The following is a 21,561-nucleotide window of genomic DNA, read 5'->3' as shown; positions in this document are numbered from 1 at the left end:
ATATTTCTTTCTTATTGTCAAACGGTGTCACTGTTTGAAAAAAATTCTCTATATTTTTTTCTTATAGTCAAATGGTGTCACCGTTTGAAAAAAAATCTGGGTCCCTCCCTGAATCCAAGAAGGAATAAAAATTCCCTTGTGGCCACGGAGGTTCAAATGCGGTGACTCCAGGCTATTTGCAAAGCAGGTGGTCACCCTGTGATTAGTCGATTCGCATACCGGGTTGAATATCCAAGTTAAAAAAAAAAATCGATATTTGATTTGGTTTATCGTGACCAACAATTAACCTACAAATTGCAAAATAAAAAAGTAATTTAACGCGTTCTTAAATGACTCCGTGCCGCCGCGATGGCAGCAACTCTTTTGTTTGTGTCTTCACCAATTAAATAATGGGGTCCAAATTTGCGATCAAAATCTTGCAAAAATTCACCGTCGCATCAACGTTAACGGAAATCAGTCCTCCATTACATGCATATATAACTACATTTTAACTGCAAATTAAAGATCATCAAGTCCCAAAACTCATTAGCCGAGCTGCATCTGGATTACTGGTAGTGCCCAACCTTTTGCACAGTCAAGGGTCCATGGACGGACCACATCATAATAGTGTTAACCCGCTCTATGTTGGGATTCTTGGGGTCATTTCGGGTTCGATTCTAGTGGCTTTTATCCACTGCATAGTCGTTAATTGTCGCCATAGGAGTCTTGAAACCACCACTTCGCCACCTAGACCACCTGAAATGCACCGACGTCCAAGGGTCCGGGTTGACCGTGACTTCACCGCCCGCTTGTCATTCCCTAGTACTAGTAGTGGCTCGAGCTCAAGTGGGAGGTCGTCAATCATGTTAACCGTTCATAAGTACTCCAAAGAGTTTAAAGAAGGGACGTGTGTGGTGTGTTTGGGCAAATTTGAAGAAAACGAGGAGGTTAGAATAATGCCGGAATGTGCACATGTTTTTCACGTGTCGTGTATTGATATGTGGCTTTTTTCGCACACTAATTGCCCTCTTTGTCGGGCTAATGCTACTCCTCGGACGCAAGATGTTCTTTTATCAATCATGAATTCTACGACCGTCGTTTAACGGTGACGACATCATTTGGACAACTTACGTGTCTTGAATTCAAATCTCACACTTTTGTATTTTTCAATCAGCATTTACAACAATATATTGACATAACAAAAGCTTCGAAGCTATAACTAGGTTACGAGTAAAGCTCAACCTCCTAAGAGATCAAGGGAGTATGCATGAATATTTGTCGTATATCCTTCAAAAATAAGTTCCCTACATCATGTGACTCATCTTAAACCATGGATGCTGTGTATGTATACATATATACATGCATGCATGCATGCATACATACAAAGTGACAAACATAACCCAGTAAATCTCAAGCAGGTAAGGTTTGAAGGTACGATGTACACAGACCTTTTATATGTGCAGAGAGGTTGTTTCTGTAGACATAGTGGCAACAAAAGTGGCAAATGAACTGATATAATTATGAAATCACTTCAGATATATATTTTGCATGAACTGATATAATTGAGAAATGAGATCATACCAAGATCAAATTAGTGACAACACTTGATATGTGTTGATCAACGGGAATTTCTCCTCCTAGATTTGGCACGTCTACGACACAAACAAAGGAAGACTAGAAAAGCGATAAGAATCACTTGTACGATTGTCACAGTCTTCAGACCTGCAATCATTTACATGATACCATTACTATACAATGATATGCCATTTGCATATTATAACGGATTTGAGGAAAAGGCGTACCATTTGATGTTTAGAGTCAAATAAACAACTATTTCAGCTTCAAGTCCGATATTGTTGGTTACGGTAGCCAAAATAATTAACTACGCAACAAGTGTACATATTTCTATTTTAGTTTATCCCATGTCCACTTTCAAAAGTAAAACTGCATATTTTCCAATTCTACCCTTGATTATAAGATGGAGAAATTAAATACTCCCTCTGTTAGTAAGGGTAAACTTCTTATCTAGTTAAGTATAAAGTGTAACACTTGTACATTTCTAAAATCATGTGCCCTTTTACATTGTGGACATTAATTTTGGGAGTTGGGACAAAGGGAAGTGAGATAGGTGAATGATTCGACCTTACAAAATAGAGTATATAACAAACCAAACAAAACAATTCTAGTACATTCCACCCAAGGGTGGGGTTTGGGGGTGGAATATATGCAGTCCTGACCTCTAACTCAAGGAGTAGAGCGATTGTTTCCATGAAGACAAAAGTCAAAAGTATATGTAGCTCATTATTTGGAACTTAGGCACGTTAAAGATCCATGTGTTACCTTGGAGCTTCTGGCTCGTGTCTTCCCCGGTAAGTCCAACCCTGTTGCGTTTGGTGCCAGCAGAACCAAATCTAGTGACTCTAGATCCATAATTTATCGTCTTATATTCGGCATGCCCACCCATGACACATGTATTAGGACAGAGAATGCTGCCATCATATTCATCGCTTCCATCACAACAGTCTGTGGTGAAGAAAAGATATAAAATGTAAAATCAACAAAGATGTTACAAGTGATTTTTCTTCTCAAGGCTCGGAGATTATAAACCATTACTTATGCAAATATATCTTCCATAATTTATATCCAACCTATATAATATTATTGTCATAGAAATGATAAAGTAGACCAATGGATAAACTTCATATTGGATTTTCAAATGGGAAATTGTCCAAAATAGCCATTCTGGACTCACCAATTCATTTTATAGCCGCCTTTCTACTCAATTGTCCGAAATAGCCAAGATTTCCAAAGTAGCACTTTAGCAACTTGCATAACATTCATAAAGTAACACTTTAGCAAGTTGCTAAAGTGCTACTTGCGAAATGCCGATGTCCCAAGTAGCACTTTAGTAAGTTGGGCAATTAGCACTTCCACGTCAGCATTTCGCAAGTAGCACTTTAGCAACTCACATAATTGTTTTTTTATGAATATTATATTCATTAAAAATGGATTTCGCAAGTTGCTAAAAAGCTACACGTGAAATCTTGTCTATTTTGATCAGTTATGTAGAGAAGTGGCTATAAAGTGAAAGGGGGGGGTCAAAAATGGGCTATTTTGGACAATTTCCCTTTTTGAAGTGAGGAAGAGCACAAGCCAGCAATAATTTATAAGGGCCGGGGAGCTATAAGTGCAGTTTATCAAAAGAGTCAATGTTGTAATTTATCAAACGAAACGAGCCTATTGGCGTATACAAGGGATATCATGCCCAACAAGAACGACCTGCTGATGACAATGTGAGGGCTTGTTCAGTACGGTTAAAGGAAAAGTAAAGATAGGCAAATAAACTAAAGAAGCATACCACAAATTTGGTCATTCACACGAGAAGAGAATAAAAACCGAGGTGCACTTCCTGCATTCCTGCAATAGAACTTACCAGCAGGGCAAGCTGCTGTTCCTGCATGTCATGAGAAAAGAGTGAGTCATGAAAAAGTTTAGAAGATCTATTTCTTGTCGAATAAATTTTGCTTCAATTGTTTTTAATTTATCGACTGAACCTTATCTTTGGGATGTAGGAATAACAAAACAAATGCTGGTTTTTTAGTGTCATCAAGCATTTTGGTGTAAATGTGATTTGCAAATGATCGACTAGGTGACAAGGCATACATAAAGTGAGCTAGGAGGTGTGGAGTGCACACTCACAAATATTGCCCCTATCAGTCTATCATCTTAGATCACCATAAGGCCGGGGTCAAGGGGGTTTTGCCCCCTTGCTGGTGAAACTCAAAAGGTTAGAATCTTTATTTAACTTTGGTCAAAGACTTGGTATTTTGGAGAGGGAGTATGTTACAGGTAACTAAAGACAATTTGCAATTCACGCCAAAATGGTAGGATTATAGGATTTCTTCAAAGGATCGACTTTCGAGAGGTCGATTTCTCTCCAATGGAATTGTTATAAAAAAGAATGAATGAATGAATACCCTACTTCACCACACAGACTCTGTTTTATACTCCAGCGCCCTTCCCACCTATTTTCACTATTTTTCCCGCCCAAGATGAAAATACCATAAAACCCCTGTTATTTCTTCCTTCTTGAATGTGTATGCAATATCGGAACAGAGTATGGAATCAGAAGCCTCTGAGTCTGCTTCAGAAGCTTCTGATTGTGAATGGTTATGACTCAGAGAGTCAGAGCTTCTAAGTTGCCTCTGATCCATTTCGACCTTATCCACAAGCGGTTGCAACTGTTGTGTGGTTATCTAATAATTGTCCGACTACCCCTAACAGTCGATCTCTCATATAAATATACAAAACATTTAATCTAAGGTGACATACTCTAGTTTTCCGCCTTCAAAAACGAGAGCGAAATACTTGGATTTTGTGAAACCTTAGGCTGTAAAGGTTTAATCAAAATATAGCACTTGGAAAGTGCAATTGATACAGACTTTATCCAGTTTCTTAACAGCAACCATGTTAAGTAATTTTTATTTGTATAGAACAAAGTGAAACAGCTTATGTGTAGATGCAATGTGTTGAATCATTTAGAGCATAAATGCATCTTCTCCAAGTTTAAATATTGATGAGCCACATATTCACCAAAATTTATAAAAATAAACACAGAAGAGATATAGATAAAGAAAGCTCCACGGTAGGAGATAAGCAAAGAAAACCTAGTAATTCCAAACAAAATAATTTATGTGTTTTCAGATGCATTGTAATTAGGGCATTTGTTGCAAAGTTTACGTAATTGCCAATGTATTACCAGAATCTTTAAAATTCTAATCAATTTAGGTCTGGGGTCAATTAGGGTTCGAACCATACCAGGTTCATCAGTCCCATCGATGCAGTCGCAAAATTCGTCGTTAATACGATCTCTAGTGAAAGAATTCGATCCATCTTTGCACTTGATCACCTCTGAAACAAAGTACTTCTCATCTGCAAAACAAAGAGATCAAATTAACCGAGAAATCAGCGACATATTTATATAGATAGCACACACACAGACGCAGACGCAGAGAACCTAGAGGGTGGATTCCGATAGGTACATTTGAAGAATCGGAGAAAGCCAAATTGAAAGAGAGAATGAAGCAGACAGTGAGGAGAAGTCCAAAACTAGGTGTCTCCATAGGAGCCGGGGGGCAAGATCTTTGAAGACTTTTACTTAGGAACCTCCATTAGAGCTTTGGACAGAAGACTAGACTTCCATTCTCCAATGGAATCAACGAGTTTGATCAAAGTTTATAATTCTTGTTGGATGTTTTGTAGTTGAGATTGTTTATAAAAACAATTTATTGATTTATTTTGGTGTGGTATAGGTAATAAGTATTTTTGAGTGTTTTGATAAATAACTTATTCTGGTGTCAAACCGGTAACAAGAAGTTTTTGAAAAAGTTAAATTCTTCTGACTTATAATAAGTTGATAAGTGTTTTTGCAGAAAAACTTAAGTTGTTTCAAATAAGTAATCTCACACCACCTTATTGTTTTTCTTTTTGTACTCAATATTATTGGTATAAATCTTTGATGTATATTTTTGAACCGAAATTTACTTAAAAAGACGCGTTAAACTATTAAACCGAGTTCAAGATTAGGCTACTAATCGTTACGTTGTTGTCGATATTAACTTGATAGTTTGTGGTCACATCATTGAATACTTCGTTAGTTAATTGATTAATGCCCGAAACGTGCCAACAATTTCATTGTATAATTTTAATAATTAGTTTCTTATAACTGTTGTCTAAACGCTTCTTCATATGCATGATGATTTGCCCGACACAATAGGAAACCAGATTCACTTGTCTCGATCGAGACTGGGGATTCCTCGCTACGCGAAAAGCGGGGATGGGGTTGAGGACGGACTTAATAAATATTAATCTAATATATTATATATGATATATTTAGTTTTGTGGTAAAAAAAAGTCAAAATTAGTTTTAGTCTTTACTCTTTAGCGTTATAGTCATTGTTCCTCCAAAGAGACCAAGACCATCGTTATGCCATCATTAATTGATGGTTTGAGTTGTCATCAGTTGATGATGAACTGATTGAAACCCATTGAAACTGATTTAGTAATTATTTGTTGTGCTGGAATGGGCCTACAACGGGTATACTGTGGATTTGTAAATGGGTCTGAAAACAAGACGGGGAAGGGGGGCTGGATCGGGGTTTGACAGGGCTTTGACCAAGGAGGGATTTTATTCCGCAACTGGGGGTGGGGATCATTACCAAAAATTAAGGTCGGGGACGGGAATCATTACCAAAAACCGGTGCCAGGGCGAGAGATTGTATACCTCACCTCATCGTCACCCTTTTGAAGGCTCTGATATATTAAAACTTTTACTTTTACAAAGATACATATATACAGATTAGAGAGGTGATGATGAGACATATTACCTTTGTCTTCTGATAAAAATTAAAGAGGCACTAAAGGTGAACTATAGTTCTGCATTCATTGATGAAAGTCCCTAAACAATGAAAAAAATGGACCCTAAAATTTTGGAGGTCCTGTTCAAAATCACACATTTAACATACGGATAATGAGTCATAGATTATATAAAAAGAATTATAAATAAATTCATTAAGGGGCTGTTTGTTTGGCTCTTAATGGTTACATTAAGAATCAACCTCTTAATCGGTAAGAGGTCAAGGTTATTTGGCAAAAAAAAAAATGGCTCTTAATGATTACATTACCCCTCTTAACCATTCTGCATCTAAGGGTTCTCTAAACCATTCAGACCTCTCTTTTTCCATCTTTGCCCTCTCTTCCAATGTTCCTCACACATCGCTCACAGCCCCTCCCCCCACCCTACGATCGCCGGTCTTCAAATCCCTCCCCCCACACACGATCGTCGGTCTTCAAATCGCTCCCCCCCCACCCTACGATCGTCGGTCTTCTTTTTCCAGCAGGTCTCACGTTGCCTTCTTCCAGCGCCGTCTGTCGTCGCCGCCTCTCGTCGCCGCCGCTTGTCGCCGCCTCTCATCGCCGTCTGCGGTCTCCTCCATCCTTTTCCTCGCAAGCTTTAGGTATTTCTGCCCCTACTCTCTGATTTTGGTGAACTGTAGTTATCTGGATGGGGTTATTCCGCCCCTACTGCTTCAGGTATACCCAAGGAAAAGAAAACAACAGATTATTATCAATGTAGTTATCTAGACATGGTTATTGATTTTCCAGGAAACCAACAGAAATTTCATGGGGTTATGCACTGTATGTTGAAATTTCATGGGGTTATGCTTTATCTTTTCACAAGCCTACTATATGTGCACTGAAATTTCATGGGGTTATGCACTGTATGTTGAAATTTCATGGGGTTATGCTTTATCTTTTCACAAGCCTACTGTATGTGCACTGAAATTTCAGAGGGTTAAAATGATAATTTATTGTCATTCAGAGAACAGTTACCAAACAACATTATTTCATTCAGCACTTAACCATTCTGACCCTCTTAACCATTCTGACCACTTAACCATTCAGCAACCGACAAACAGCTCTAAAATGCATAATGATTACCATAAGTAATGCATGATGAACAAGCGGGGAAAAAAAGTTAACGGACACGTGACGGTAAAAACGGTTGTTATCTTTACGAATCCGTATTCCGTACCAAATGTCAACTGATTGGCGATTGCAATATTTACCAAATCCATTCTATGTATATTCGAGTTTAACCCATCCTCTTTTTCTTGATCAATTTTAGACCCCGAATCTTTGATTTATTACCAGTTAGTCCCTAAGGTTTTCAAAGACTATATATGGGATGAAAAGTGAATTGCAAAAAGAACTCAAACTTGTTCAAGATAAAAGAATGTTGATTTGGTCCTAGTTCGATTCTTGTTTTATAACCATATAGTCTCTGGTTGAAATGTCGAACATGGAATTAAGATTTTCTAATACATCTATATCCTTGCTATACGTACATACATACATACATACATATACACTTTTCAACTTTCAAGTATCCAAAAAATTAGGAAAAACTAAATGCATTAAAAGGGTGTTTAGGATTGCTTAAAAAAACAACTTATTGACTTATTTCGGTGTGACATCAGTAATAAACATTTTTTAGTGTCTTGTATAAATAACTTATACCGGTGTCAAACTGGTAATAAGAAGTTTTTGAAGAAGTTAAACCATTCTAACTTATAATAAGCTGATAAGCACTTTTATAGAAAAACATAAGTTGTTTCAAATAGGCAATCTCAAACACTCCTTAAATGTTTATTTTCATCTGTTTGATGGTTTGGTACGAGATTGACCCGAGCAAGAGTGTTGAAGTATATGAATCATAATTCGAATCATATGTTATCAGTTTCTATTTCGATTGGACTTATTCTAAAAATATTGGTTTGAACAGATAATCCACGTTCACATATTTATGTCGCAAGCAAATCTAAACGAAAAAGATGATTGATCAAATATCGACTTGTGAAATATATAAATACTATAAACTAAACATCTTGTATTCAATTGAAAGAACTGTTAATAGGGGATTCATTTTTCTTGTCAAAACAAACCATTATCGCACACGGATAAAGTATTTCGGGTCTAGATTGCATTTGCTAAAATCTTGGGGGGTTAAGTTGAATTTAGTTGAACATATATACACACACCCTTCGTCTTCATGTGAACCACCTACACATACCCATAAAAACCCTAAATTATTTATGAATAATACTCAATCTTTCCATGCATAATTAGACCCCCTCCACCCCCCGCCCCCACAATATTTCTTGGTAAGTCTACTTCTCTTTTTGAATCTTTGTATTTTATTCAAGAAACACCCTTTTCATTCTTGTGTAAACAAATGTGTATATATGAAAGATATCTTGTTTAGTTTTCTGATACGCACATGGGATCAAGATCTTGGTTATATATAGACCCAAATAATCATACTTGTTAATATTTTACCCTAAATCATTCAAATAATATTCTTTCATTCAAGGTTTTTTCTTGATTAATTCTTGATTTATATAGAGACACACCCAAAAGATGCAGAAGAGTCACAACAGTACAATCCCCAACGCCACCCTTAGGGTTCTTGAGGCTGCACCCTCCCCATCTCCTCCACCCACCACCAGCGGCGGCGGGGTTCCAGCATGTGCATCATGCCGCCACCAGCGAAAGAAGTGCACAGAAAAGTGCGTCTTGGCACCCTTTTTCCCGGCGGAGAAAACCCAAGATTTTCAGGCGGTTCATAAGGTTTTCGGGGTTAGTAATGTGACCAAGTTGGTGAAGGATTTAAGACGCGAAGACGGAAAGAAGGCGGTGGATTCGCTCATCTGGGAAGCGAATTGTCGGCTTAAAGATCCGGTTTTAGGGCCATTGGGAGAGTTCCAAAGGGTTTCAGAAGAACTTAGGGTTTATAAAGCACAATATCAACAAGCCATACATCATCATCATCATCTTCGTCAAGTTCCCATCACGCAGAGTGGGGTTTTGTATAACAACAAGTCTGGACAACAACGATTGATAGGATCTTGGAATGGTGGTGACAGCAATGGAATCAACAATGGTACGATGTTAGATTACATTCATAGCAACGGAATCGGTGGTGGTGGTGGTATCGATAATTCTCGAATGTTTAACTATGCATCTTTGCAAAATATGGAGAAATTAAAGCAAGAACGAGATCAACAACAGGGTTCTTTGATTCATCCTCAGCAGCAAATCATGAATGAGTTCGGTCAATTTTACTAACAAAAGGTACGTATCTGTGTATTCACTTGTCTACTTTTCTCTTCATTAAATCCCATCTGTTTCGGCTTATCGAACAATATACATTACAGAAATTGAACTCAATTAAAACTTGTAGGTTATATCACGAATTGAATCTTTACATCAATTAATCTTAATCTTAATGGACTTATTTTGAAAAGAAATCCGAGTGGTTTAATTAATCCTTATCTGTATTGGTTTATCGAATAACATACAGACTTAATTAGAATTTGAATTCAAGACTTTTAGGGTTTAGTTTATATCAGAAGGGTACTCGTGCAATGCAACGAGATAAATCTTTATTTGAATGTTTAGTTTTTATTCTTCTCTATCGATATAATACGATTTTATATGGTTTTGAGAAAACGATAATGTTTTTATTTTTGAATGAGATATAAATTTAAAACAAAATCGATATTAGTATCAAATTAACTATTTAATAATTCTCGGTTTTTTTGGTGTAACTTATTTAATTCAGTTTTTTTAATTATTATACGTTAATTTAGATTTAATAACAAAATAATTTGTTTTTGATTTAATAATATTTTTATAAAAATAATAATTAAAAATTCTGTTAGAACTCAATGATTATCTTAATTATAATTTAGATTTTTTATATTTAAAATGAATGTTTATCCTGTATTTGATTATGTTTATCTGTAGTTAGTTACACGAATTAAAAAAATAGAGTTTGAATAAGTTATACTTATACAAAATTAGTTAAAAATTAGTTACACGAATTATGCTAAACCCATTTATGGATTTCTACCCTCTAAAAACTGTTTAGTTGCATAAAAATAAAATAAAATAAAATAAAACTGTTTAGTTAAAAATATTAAAGAGTAATTAATGAGATTAAAGATAAATAAATTGTTTGGTTTTATCTATATCTATATTATATTATAAATTATTTGACAAAAACTCTTAAAAATAATTTCTTACGCATGAAGTACTGTTTATTGATTCATATTACTTAAAATTCAAAATTACAAGTAATTTTACGTAAGTACAACTTATTAAAGATCTATTTTTAAATTCATATAACTAACTGTAGATAAACATAATAAAATACATGATAAACATCCATTTTAAATATAGAAAATCTAAAATATAATTAAGATAATTATTGAATTCTAACAGAATGTTTAATTATTATCTTTATAAAAAAAAATATTTTTAAACTAAAAACAAATTACTTTGTTATTAAATCTAAATTAAATTATGATGAAAAATTGAATTAAAGAAGTTACACAAAAAAAAGGAGATCTATTAAATAGTTAATTTGATACTAATATCGATTTATTTTTTTCAAATTTTCATGCTATCTTCAAATTTATATTTCATTCAAAAATAAAAACATTATCGTTTTCTCAAAACCACATAAAATCGTATTATATCGATAGAGATAAATAAAAACTAAACATTAAAATCGAGATTTATCTCGTTGCATTGGACGAATTTTCTTCTAATTATATTATAAAGTATTTACAAAAAACTTTTAAAAACCATTTTTTATTATTATTTTCATTTTCATTAATCAGTGTTGTTAAAAACCCTTTTATTGTATTTTTTTTTTTTTTACCATTAGATACTCAAAGAAGTAATTAAAATATTTTCATTAAATTATATATTGATTGCTAACAACTTGTTAATGATTGTTGTATTCAGGTATTTGCACGACACGACGACGTTTGCAATAACTTGATTGGAACATTTTTAGCTCATATCATCTTGCTTCTTTTTCTTTGATCATACAAAATGTAATATTGATTGTTTTCATTTCATATGAATTAATATTTTGTAAATTAGATAAAAATGGGTCTTTTTCTTTTTTTAAATGTATATTGTATCAAAATGAAATGTGTCTGCTTTCGTTTCACATTTTTGAAACTGTGTGCCACTATGTCAGCAAATATATACTGATTGATCTCCTTTACAATCATGAATCATCTGGAATCATTATGATTCATTGGTTACTTAGGTATTTAAATGTTTAAAACTTTACATTTTAGGTACTAAAATGAAAGTTTTGAAATTATCTAAAATATGAATCAAGTTAAAATACGTTACTTTTTTCATGCAATTTACTCGTTGAACTAAATATATAATAAAAATTGATGATAAAAAAGTATGGTTTGATTAATAAGTTGTTGTAACATAAAAATGAGTTTTTTTCATTTTTTTGTTGCTATTGAAAAAAATAGAAAGAAAGATTAGATTTGAACTTACAACCTTTACGGCACAATAACGTCACGGTCGTTGTTCTTTTTTCACCACGAAACGGGGCTATTGACATGAACCATGTATGATGCTTCGGAAATGAAATTTTAATGAAACTGTTTCATGTAATACTTAATAAAATTTTAGTGAAATTATTTCATTATTATGAAATTATTTTATATAATATTTAATGAAATTTTAATGAAACTATTTCATGTATTTCTCTAAAATTAAAATAATAAAAATGATGATAGCCATGATTAACACCCTCTACAATAAAAAAAATTAATCAATCTCTCATAATTACAAAAAAAAAAAAATGAACAAAATTAAAAATTATAATTGGTTGAATGAGGTTTGTACGATTTGTATAAATATATATATATATATATATATATATGTGTGTGTGTGTGTGTGTGTGTGTAAATTCAGCTCATGACTCGGTGCGAGACTTGCAAGTCTTGGTCAACCATCAGATCATCTATCCATTCTTTTCTCATACAAAATTTTCAGAAAATTGTGTAAAAATGGCGGAGAAAGCAAGCAAAGCGATGAGCTTACTGAAATTAGCCGAAGAAAGAGCATCGCTAAAGAAAGAACTTGACGATCGGAGAAGAAAACAACAGTTAGATTCCGTACCTTACCTTCCCAAAGATTGTGTCTCTAACATCCTAATTCGACTACCTCTCGAATCCCTTCAACGATCCAGATTCGTTTGCAAGCCTTGGTATAACATCATCCACGATCCACAATTCGTTCTTGACAATCTTCATCGAGCCGATACCGTTTTGATCTTCTTGAGTCCTGTTAATGGAGTTTTTCGCTCTCGTTTTGATCCTCAAGATTCGGTTTTCCGCGAAAACCCTAATTCCTTTTCTGTGGAATCGAAAATCTTTGAGCTAAAATCGATGAATCTGCTTCATCGACCTCAAATTCATCCATCGTTCAAGTACGCTATGAAATACATCGTTTTTGCCGATGGAAAGAGTACGATACTCGAGTTCAACGCAACATGTTTGGGAAAAATTAGGGCGAGCTGCGATGGTTTAATCGTAATCGATAACAAGTTGAAAAACGGTGAATTGGCGATCATGAATCCTGTTACTCGGAAACTGAGTCTACTTCCTCTCGGAACGATCTATCCGCCACACGATGAATCATTCGGGATGGCTCGTTGCCATGATAACGGAGGTTACAAGTTGGTTCACTTGTTTCGTGACGAATTGCATTTCATTGGGTGCGAGGTTTTACAAATTGGCGAAAAATCATGGCAGGTTATCGATGGACCATCTTTCGAGCTCCTGAAATGGTTTGGGTTCGAACCTGTTTCCGCAATGGGTGCATTACATTGGGTTCCTGAAATCAACCATAGCGAACACATAGTCTCAATGACGGTAGACGATTTGAAGTTTCACAAGATCATGCTGCCAAAAAGCAGCAGATCTAATGATCGGATACTGGAAGTATCCGGCCATCTTTGTTTCGTGGCACATGAAGAAATGAACGAAATAAGCGTTTGGATCTTGGAAAGCCTGTCGGGGGAATCATGGAAGAAGATATATACAATCGCGACCGGGTGTATAAGAGATTTGATCCCTCTTTACTTTTCGAGATTCAAGTGGGAGATATATTTCATGGACAAAGATGGTTCGGTTTTCGTGTTCGATTTCAACATCAAGATATGCGGAAAATCGCAATCGAGAAGGGAAGTTTCCCGATTCCCGAAGCATCGTACGTGGTTCATGTCAATAGCCTCGTTTCGTGGTGAATAAAGAACAATGACGGTAACGTTGTTGTGCCATAAAGGTTGTAAGTTCAAATCTAATATTTCTTTATACTTTTTCTTTATAATAACTCATTTTTATGTTACAACTTGTTAATCAAACCATACTTTTTTATCATCAATTTTTATTATATGTTTAGTTAAATGAGTAAATTACATGAAAAAATAACATATTTTAACTTAATTCCTATTTTAGGTAACGTACTTTCAGAACTTCTATTTTAGTATCTAAGATGTAAAGTTTTAAACATTTAAGGATCCAAGTAACTAGTGATTCGTAATGATTCATGATTGTAAAAGAAATCAATGAGTATATATTTGCTGATCCAGTGACACACAGTTTAAAAAGACAATACCCATTTATCTAATTTACAAATATTAATTCATATGAAATGAAAACAATCAATATTACATTTTGTATGATCAAAGAATAAGAACCAAGATGATATGAGCTAAAAATGTTACAATTAAGTTATTGCAAACGTCGTCGTGTCATGCAAATACCTGAATACAACAATCATTAACAAGTTAATAACACTGATTAATGATAATGATAATGAAAATGAAAATGAAAATAAGATAATAAGAAAATGAAAATGAAAATGAAAATGGAGATGGAGATGGAGATGAAATTTGGGGGAATCATATTCATTATATTAATACTAGAATGGTACTTACGTAATACAATAAGATATATTTAATATCATAAAATTTAAAAAAATATAAATATTAATATCAAATTAACAATCTAAAAGTTCAAAGTTTTTGTTTAATTTAGATTTAATAACGAACTAATTTATTTTTGTTTAATAATATAATTTTTTATAAATATATTAGATATTCTATAAGAATTTAATGATTATCCTAATTATTTTTCAGATTTTTTATATTTAAAATGATATGTTCATTCTTAATTTGTAGTTACCCAAATTCAAACATGGAACTCTAATAAGTTATATTTACGCACAATTTACTTGAAATCTTGAATTTTAAGTAATATGTATCAATAAACATTACTTCATGCGAAAAAAAGTCATTTTTATTAATTTTTGTTAAATGCTTTATAATATAGTATAGATAGATTAGATTGTTTATATTTAAAATAAGATGTCTATCTGCAGTTAGTTATACGAATTCAAAAATATAGTTTTAATAATTTATATTTACGTACAATTTACTTATAATCTTAAATTTTAAGTAATATACATAAATTAACGGTACTTCGTGTATAAAAAATGGTTTTTAAAAGTTTTTGTCAAATGCTTTATAATATAGTATAAGATAAAACCAAGCAGTTTCTTTATCTTTAATCTCATTAATTACTATTTAATTTTTTTAACTAAAATTTTTTTTTTGTTTTTTTTTTATGTAAATAAACAGTTTTCAGAGGGTAGAAATCCGTAAATGGGTTTAGGCCCAAAACCCGGTCCTAAGCCCGATCACTAAACCGGTTGAGGCTAATTCCTAATAACAATATTTGTACATTTTTATCACAAAACAAAATGTTTTTTAGTTAACTATTAAAATGCATAATTAAATAAATAAAATATTATATATATATATATATATATATATATATATATGATAAAAGGTCGCTTTAAAGAGAATCAATTAGTTTCTGATACTACAAATCAATAAATAAATTAAAAAATTAATATTTTTTGTAATTTGATTTCAAATTATAGTTAAAAGATATTTCCAGTATTTAAATTTTTTATCTCCCCCCTCTCTCTTTCTCCTACATCCACCCTTTGACGAAACACCATGTGATAATATAACACACTAAGTAAACTTTGAACCAATTGTAGTCTCACAGTGATACCCACATTTGGTATCGCTCAAATAAACTTTGAGATCATTGTTATACCAATTGTTGTACCATTGTGATACAAATTGTGGTATCACAAGTTACATGATGTGATACCTAAAACATACTATGTAAACTTTGAGATCATTGTGATACCAGAGTGATACAAACTGTGGTATCAGTATGATACCAACTCTGGCGGGATGGGAGGAAGGGAGATAGGTAATGAGAGGGTCACAGGGACATAGATGGAGTTAGCTGTCAGGAATGATCACATGTTGGTGTTTAGTGGTTGATCACCGGAGACGGCGTCTTTGTTAGACAAGATGACCGGAGGAGGTCACCGGAGAAGCCACCAGATTTAATCCATGTACGTGTGTGTGTGTGTGTATCGCACCAAATTAAGATTAATTGATGTAAAGATTCAATTCGTGATATAACCTACAAGTTTTGAGTTCAATTTCTGTAATGTATATTGTTCGATAAGCCGAAACAGACGGGATTTAATGAAGAGAAAAGTAGACAAGTGAATATACAGATACGTACCTTCTGTTAGTAAAATTGACCGAACTCATTCATGATTTGCTGCTGAGGATGAATCAAAGAACCTTGTTGTTGATCTTGTTCTTGCTTTAATTTCTCCATATTTTGCAAAGATGCATAGTTAAACATTTGAGAATTATCGATACCACCACCACCACCGATTCCGTTGCTATGAATGTAATCTAACATCGTACCATTGTTGATTCCATTGTTGTCACCACCATTCCAATATCCTATCAATCGTTGTTGTCTAGATTTGTTGTTATACAAAACCCCACTTTGCGTGATGGGAACTTGACGAAGGTGATGATGATGATGATGTATGGCTTGTTGATATTGTGCTTTATAATCCCTAAGTTCTTCTGAAATCCTTTGGAACTCTCCCAATGGCCCTAAAACTGGATCTTTAAGCCGACAATTCGCTTCCCTGATGAGTGAATCCACCGCCTTCTTTCCGTCTTCGCGTCTTAAATCCTTCACCAATGTGGTCACGTTACTAACCCCGAAAACCTTATGAACCGCCTGAAAATCTTGGGTTTTCTCCGCCGGAAAAAAGGGTGCCAAGACGCACTTTTCTGTGCACTTCGTTCGCTGGTGGCCGCATGATGCACATGCTGGAACTCCGCCACCGCTGGTGGTGGCGGTGGGTGGAGGAGATGGGGAGACTGCAGCCTCAAGAACCCTAAGGATCGCGTTGGGGAATGTTCTGTTGTGACTCTTCTACATCTTTTGGGTGTGTCTCTATATAAATCAAGAATTAAAATATAAAATATTTTTCTAGTTCAAATCATATTAAAATCATAAATAAAGTAAAAGTATAATTTTAAATAAATTAATTAAATAAATTTTATATAAATAAATTACTTTTATACTTTTATTTATTTATTTTTATAATTAATTGTGTAAGATATTATTTAGGAAAAGTGACCATTTTATTTATACAATTACGTATATTTTGATTATTTTGATGATTTTTTCTATTATTTATTGAAATAATTGACCCAAAATTATTATTTTATTCTCTTAAATGCATATTATTCCTGTTTGATCCTCACTCTCTTATATACATATACATTTGGGATACCAGCATGTTTTTGTGAGACTACATTTTTACATTTGAAACTTCACAACAAAACACTGTGAATGTTCCATTTATTTACTTTCACAATGTTTGCTGCAAAGTTTCAACAGTAAAAATGTGTTCTCACGGATCTTACAAAAATACACTAGTCTCACGTAAATCCATCTCTCTCTCTCTCTCTCTCTCTCTCTCTATATATATATATATATATATATATATATAAAAGAAAAATGGTGTGAGAAATAAAGTTATAGTAAAAAACATAAGAATAGATTTGAATAACTTGATCACTTTTAATCTCATGTCTACCCATGAATTATATTTCACAAGGAAATTGATCTGGTGCATCTCGGTGCACCTCATCAGCGTTAACATTGAATTATGATTTATCCAATAATAAAGATTTCTTTCTACATTTCTTATCAAAACTTACCTTCTCATATTATATATATATATAGAGAGAGAGAGAGAGAGAGTTTGTTTCAAATACAACCCGTTGCATTTGTACAACCAATGCAATCTAATAAATTGAGATATTTATGGAAATGATGAGAGTTCATTTATTATGATTTGAATATTTATGGAAGATGAATATGGTTCATTAATTATGATCAATACTTTTATTAGGAAACAATCAAAACTTATATGAAATCACATATTAATCAAATGAAATGGACGGTTGAGATTGGGTTGTATTGGTTGCACAAATGTCAAGGGTTGTATTATAACCAACCTCTCTCTCTCTCTCTCTCTCTATATATATATATATAGAGGTTCAAACGAAAGCACCTTCATTTTACGAGAACGCGATAATATTCTTATCACATGTGATAATATATGTGAGGGACATGGTGATGTGCGAACGACGTGTCCTTGTTAATTTATTTATATTTAATATAAGTTAATTTATTAATTAAAATGTTTGAGTTTATTGGGTTGTTCTCGCGTTCTTGTAAATCACAGGGATTCTAATTTGAACCTCCACCTATATATATATATATATATATATATATATATATATATGTGTGTGTGTGTGTGTGTGTGTGTGTGTACACCCCTACAAAGCATCGATTGCGGCCACTATCTCATTGCCTTTAATTGCTTCCAACTTATGGATTCTCTCCATCTTTTGAAATCTGTAATCCAATCGACATCCATGATACAATTGGATGGATTCCATTTAATCCAACCAAAGAATGAAAGGAGATTCTACGATTTCATCATGGTTGATCCTCCATCTCTAGAATCAACGTCTGCTCATCGTCTCGGCATTTGGTAAATATATGTTTGTTTTTTTGTTAATTTAGTCGCATATGGAGTTAGGGGTTTATAGGCTATTCAAAATTACAGATGAATTTTTCTTTCTTTGTATCAACTCTTCCAATTCATGCTCGTGCAAATGTTAAACACTCGGATAATGGCCCAGCTGATTATGAAACTTGAAAAGTGCAAGCAAATTTAAGCAAGGTATTAAACACAATCAACATTTCAGACTTGAGGAGTGATGAGCGAAACTCAATTTTATTTGCTTTGGTACTTCTATTACACCTCATCGATTATCTATATGTTGCTTTCTCTATATTTAACTCAGTACTTGTTGGTCACGGTTCCAGCATCTTCCTAAATCGAAACGTGGCGCTGGCTGCTACGCTATAAGGGAAATAAAGTTGCGCTTTCACCAAGGCAATTGCTTTTGGTGTAGTAGGTAAGCGCTTGATCCTAGCAATTGGTATCAGAGCTAGGGGCCGCACCGATGTGGGGGGGGGAATGTTGGGTTTATGGGGCTCATCGTTCCCTCGAGCCGGTCAAATCCGCGTCTCTTAAACCCACCGCTCCTGTAGCAATGCAGGAGCATCCCACATCGGTGAGGCGAGGGGGATTCTTCCTYCTTATAAGGAGGGGGATCTTACTCCTACCAATTGACGCGTTTTAAAGCCGTGAGGGGCAACCCAAAGCGGACAATATCGTTGGTCGGTTCCCTGGTTGCGATCCAACAGTACTGTACTCTTATCATGTGGTTGTGAATGGAATGAGAGGAGCTCTGTTATTCTTGATTTGCATCTGCTAGAGAAGGACGTCGGTAGTTCATCTAATGAGAAATGAACTCATGGTATTGGTGTTTTTTTTCCTTGTGATTTTGTGGATGTGTTGAATTAAGATTTCAATCTTTCTTTTTTCGTCATTCATATTTTTTATTTCTGTAAGCTGATCATTGTGCTTTGCAGCCTTGCTCCCTCGATGGTCTTTGTAATTTGATTATTATAATGTAGATACTAAAAACCTCCTTAATTAGAATGTTATTGCTATTCATTTCCCTCGAGACACGTGTCAGTCTAGTGCATCAAAAATTTTCTAACAACCTTCTTAATTAGCAGGTGGTTGTGATACGGATGAAGCAGACAGGGCCGGGCCAGGCCAAGCCGACCCGACCCGATTGAGTTACTAGCCATCAAAAGTAAAGATGGTCAAAATGGGCTAATCCGGCTAGGGACCAGAACCGATAAGAACTGATTATAAAACGATAATCTTGGGCCGGTTATGTCGTTTACAAAAAATTAAGGCCCAAGCCGGCCTGTCCCAATACTGGTTATGGAACCCATGTAGTGATGGCCAAAAAACTGTCCCAAACCGGTCCCAATCAGGCCCTATCCTTTTCGTAACCGGCTGTAACCGGTCCTGCCATACCGGTCGGTTCCGGTCCCATGCCGGTCCCGGTCCCGGTCCTTCGGCAGTCCTGGGTCGGGCCGGTTTGGCCATCACTAAACCCAGTTATGCATAGGCCCGATTCTTTTTTAAAAATTTAAATTATATATTAAGTTTTTCAAGTTTTAAACCAAAAACTTCAAGTTTTTCAAGTTCTTATCAAAGTTTTTGAAGTTTTTTCCAAGTATTTCAATACTAACTTTCAAAAATACTAATTATAAAACATGTATAATGTTTTTTAAAGTGTATTTGAATGGTACAGATAGAGATTTTAAAGTGTATTTCAATAAGACATCGTCCAAGAAAAAAATCTTCAAACACGATTTTTTATATTTTAAAATTGATTTTTGGAAAAGATAAAATTTGGGAACAATTCGGGCCCGGCTCAGGACTGGGCTGTTGTACATGGAGAACGGGTCGAGTGTTTTTGGTCGAGACTGAGACCAGAACCAGTTACCATTGGACTAGTACAAAAGGAAAATTTGGGCCCGAACTGATTTGGGATTAGTTTAGGACCGATTGTTGGCCATCTCTAGTCGAACGCAAGGACTAAGGGGTTGTTTACCAAACTTTTATCATACGTCACTTACCTTACCGGGTGAGCAAATCCAAAGCCCAAGAATTTTACCCAGTAAATGAAAGAGAAAACTCTTACTCGTTAATGCTTACAATGTAAAATATGTTTAACAACGATCCCTTTTTATGAGCGAGAATGTTAGTCGATAAGATAAGTGAATGTAATGATTCTTATCAATAAAGGGTTGTTTTTTTTTCTTATTATGTGCTTAAAAGTAGGTCATAAGAATCATGTAAAAACTTAACCAAAAAGGTGAAGTCTGATTGGTTTGAGCTTGAGTTTCAAAGATCAATCGTGCCTGGAGGTCCCAAATTCAAATCCAATGAGAAATAAAATTTCCTTGGTGGCCACGGAGGTTCAAATGCGGTGACTTCGGGCTACCCGCGAAGCGGGTGGTCATCCTGGGATTTGTCGGCTCGCATAAAGGGTTGGATGTCCATGTTAATTAAAAAAAAGAATCATGTAAAAACGCATTAACTTTACTTAATTACTTTTTGTTTCTTATAAGTATTGTAATCATCTTTGGAATGAAAACTGAGTAGAAAATTATTGTCCCGATTCCCTTCTTTTTAATTAAGCTTCGGTTTTCTCTGGAGTCGAACCAACTTTAAACGAACTTTATCAAGTTGTGATCCGGTTTCCTTACTCAGAAACCCGTCTTTTGCTCTCATTCTTTCTCTCCATTAATTTGGACTTCGTTTCTGATCGAGCATCAAATTGAATAGAATACTTCTTTATTTTAGAGACCCTTCATGATTGGTCAATGACGCTCTAAGTTGTACTTAGACCTAACTTCCCAATAACGTTTAGGGTATTTTTCGAGGTAGTTGTGGAGAATCGTGATTTCTTCTGCTCGTCCCACGCCGCCGACGTCTGCCATGGTGAGAAAGATGCTCTTGGAAGATCTTGCACCTATCATCAGGGTTTTGATTTAGGAATGAATTTTAAAGTGTTTTGATGTACGTTTTTTTTATTGACGAACTTACGAAGCGAATTATGCAAATTGAGGTGTTCATTAGCGGTTTGATGGATTTTCGTAGATGTATTTGTTTGAAGTTATTGATTCATTTGAATGAATTTGCCTCTTAAATGTTTTTAGTCTTCCCCCAAAATGACCGAAATGTCCTCATATGAGGGCTACCTAATGGATGCATTTAATGGTT

At 34.5% G+C, this 21,561-nt stretch overlaps 4 protein-coding genes and 1 pseudogene across 5 annotated transcripts; 3 read left to right on the top strand and 2 right to left on the bottom strand.

Annotated features, from left to right (window-relative positions):
• The first annotated feature begins 584 nt into the window (after positions 1-584).
• LOC112522817 (RING-H2 finger protein ATL52-like) lies at positions 585-1,082 on the top strand. Its single transcript, XM_025132129.1, has one exon. It carries the CDS (start codon positions 585-587, stop codon positions 1,080-1,082), a length of 498 nt encoding a protein of 165 aa, XP_024987897.1.
• Positions 1,083-1,240: 158 nt separating this feature from the next.
• Positions 1,241-5,190, bottom strand: LOC112522892 (glucosidase 2 subunit beta). 2 transcript variants are annotated; one of them, XM_025132220.1, is made up of 6 exons: positions 4,997-5,190; positions 4,798-4,911; positions 3,338-3,433; positions 2,320-2,502; positions 1,561-1,701; positions 1,245-1,453 (listed from the first exon to the last, which is right to left on the bottom strand). In XM_025132220.1, exons 1-5 carry the CDS (start codon positions 5,100-5,102, stop codon positions 1,598-1,600), a joined length of 603 nt encoding a protein of 200 aa, XP_024987988.1. In that variant the 5' UTR covers positions 5,103-5,190; the 3' UTR covers positions 1,245-1,453; positions 1,561-1,597. The 2 variants fall into 2 exon arrangements, with proteins under 2 accessions (XP_024987987.1, XP_024987988.1); XM_025132219.1 differs by having other exon boundaries at positions 1,241-1,701.
• Positions 5,191-8,958: 3,768 nt separating this feature from the next.
• Positions 8,959-11,458, top strand: LOC112522816 (LOB domain-containing protein 2-like). The gene is made up of 2 exons (XM_025132128.1): positions 8,959-9,672; positions 11,353-11,458. The coding sequence occupies exon 1, from the start codon at positions 8,959-8,961 to the stop codon at positions 9,664-9,666; it is 708 nt and encodes a 235-aa protein (XP_024987896.1). The 3' UTR covers positions 9,667-9,672; positions 11,353-11,458.
• A 971-nt stretch (positions 11,459-12,429) lies between these two features.
• Positions 12,430-13,770, top strand: LOC112523060 (annotated as a pseudogene).
• A 263-nt stretch (positions 13,771-14,033) lies between these two features.
• Positions 14,034-21,278, bottom strand: LOC112522815 (LOB domain-containing protein 2-like). Its single transcript, XM_025132127.1, has 3 exons — positions 21,187-21,278; positions 16,041-16,719; positions 14,034-14,191 (listed from the first exon to the last, which is right to left on the bottom strand). The coding sequence occupies exons 1-2, from the start codon at positions 21,276-21,278 to the stop codon at positions 16,047-16,049; spliced, it is 765 nt and encodes a 254-aa protein (XP_024987895.1). The 3' UTR covers positions 14,034-14,191; positions 16,041-16,046.
• Positions 21,279-21,561: the final 283 nt, after the last annotated feature.

This window comes from Cynara cardunculus (genome assembly GCF_001531365.2).
Source record: "Cynara cardunculus var. scolymus isolate 2C chromosome LG 12, CcrdV1, whole genome shotgun sequence".
NCBI lineage: Eukaryota > Viridiplantae > Streptophyta > Magnoliopsida > Asterales > Asteraceae > Cynara > Cynara cardunculus.
Note: the sequence above shows the minus strand (reverse complement) of the source record. Positions and strands in the feature narration are given on the sequence as shown.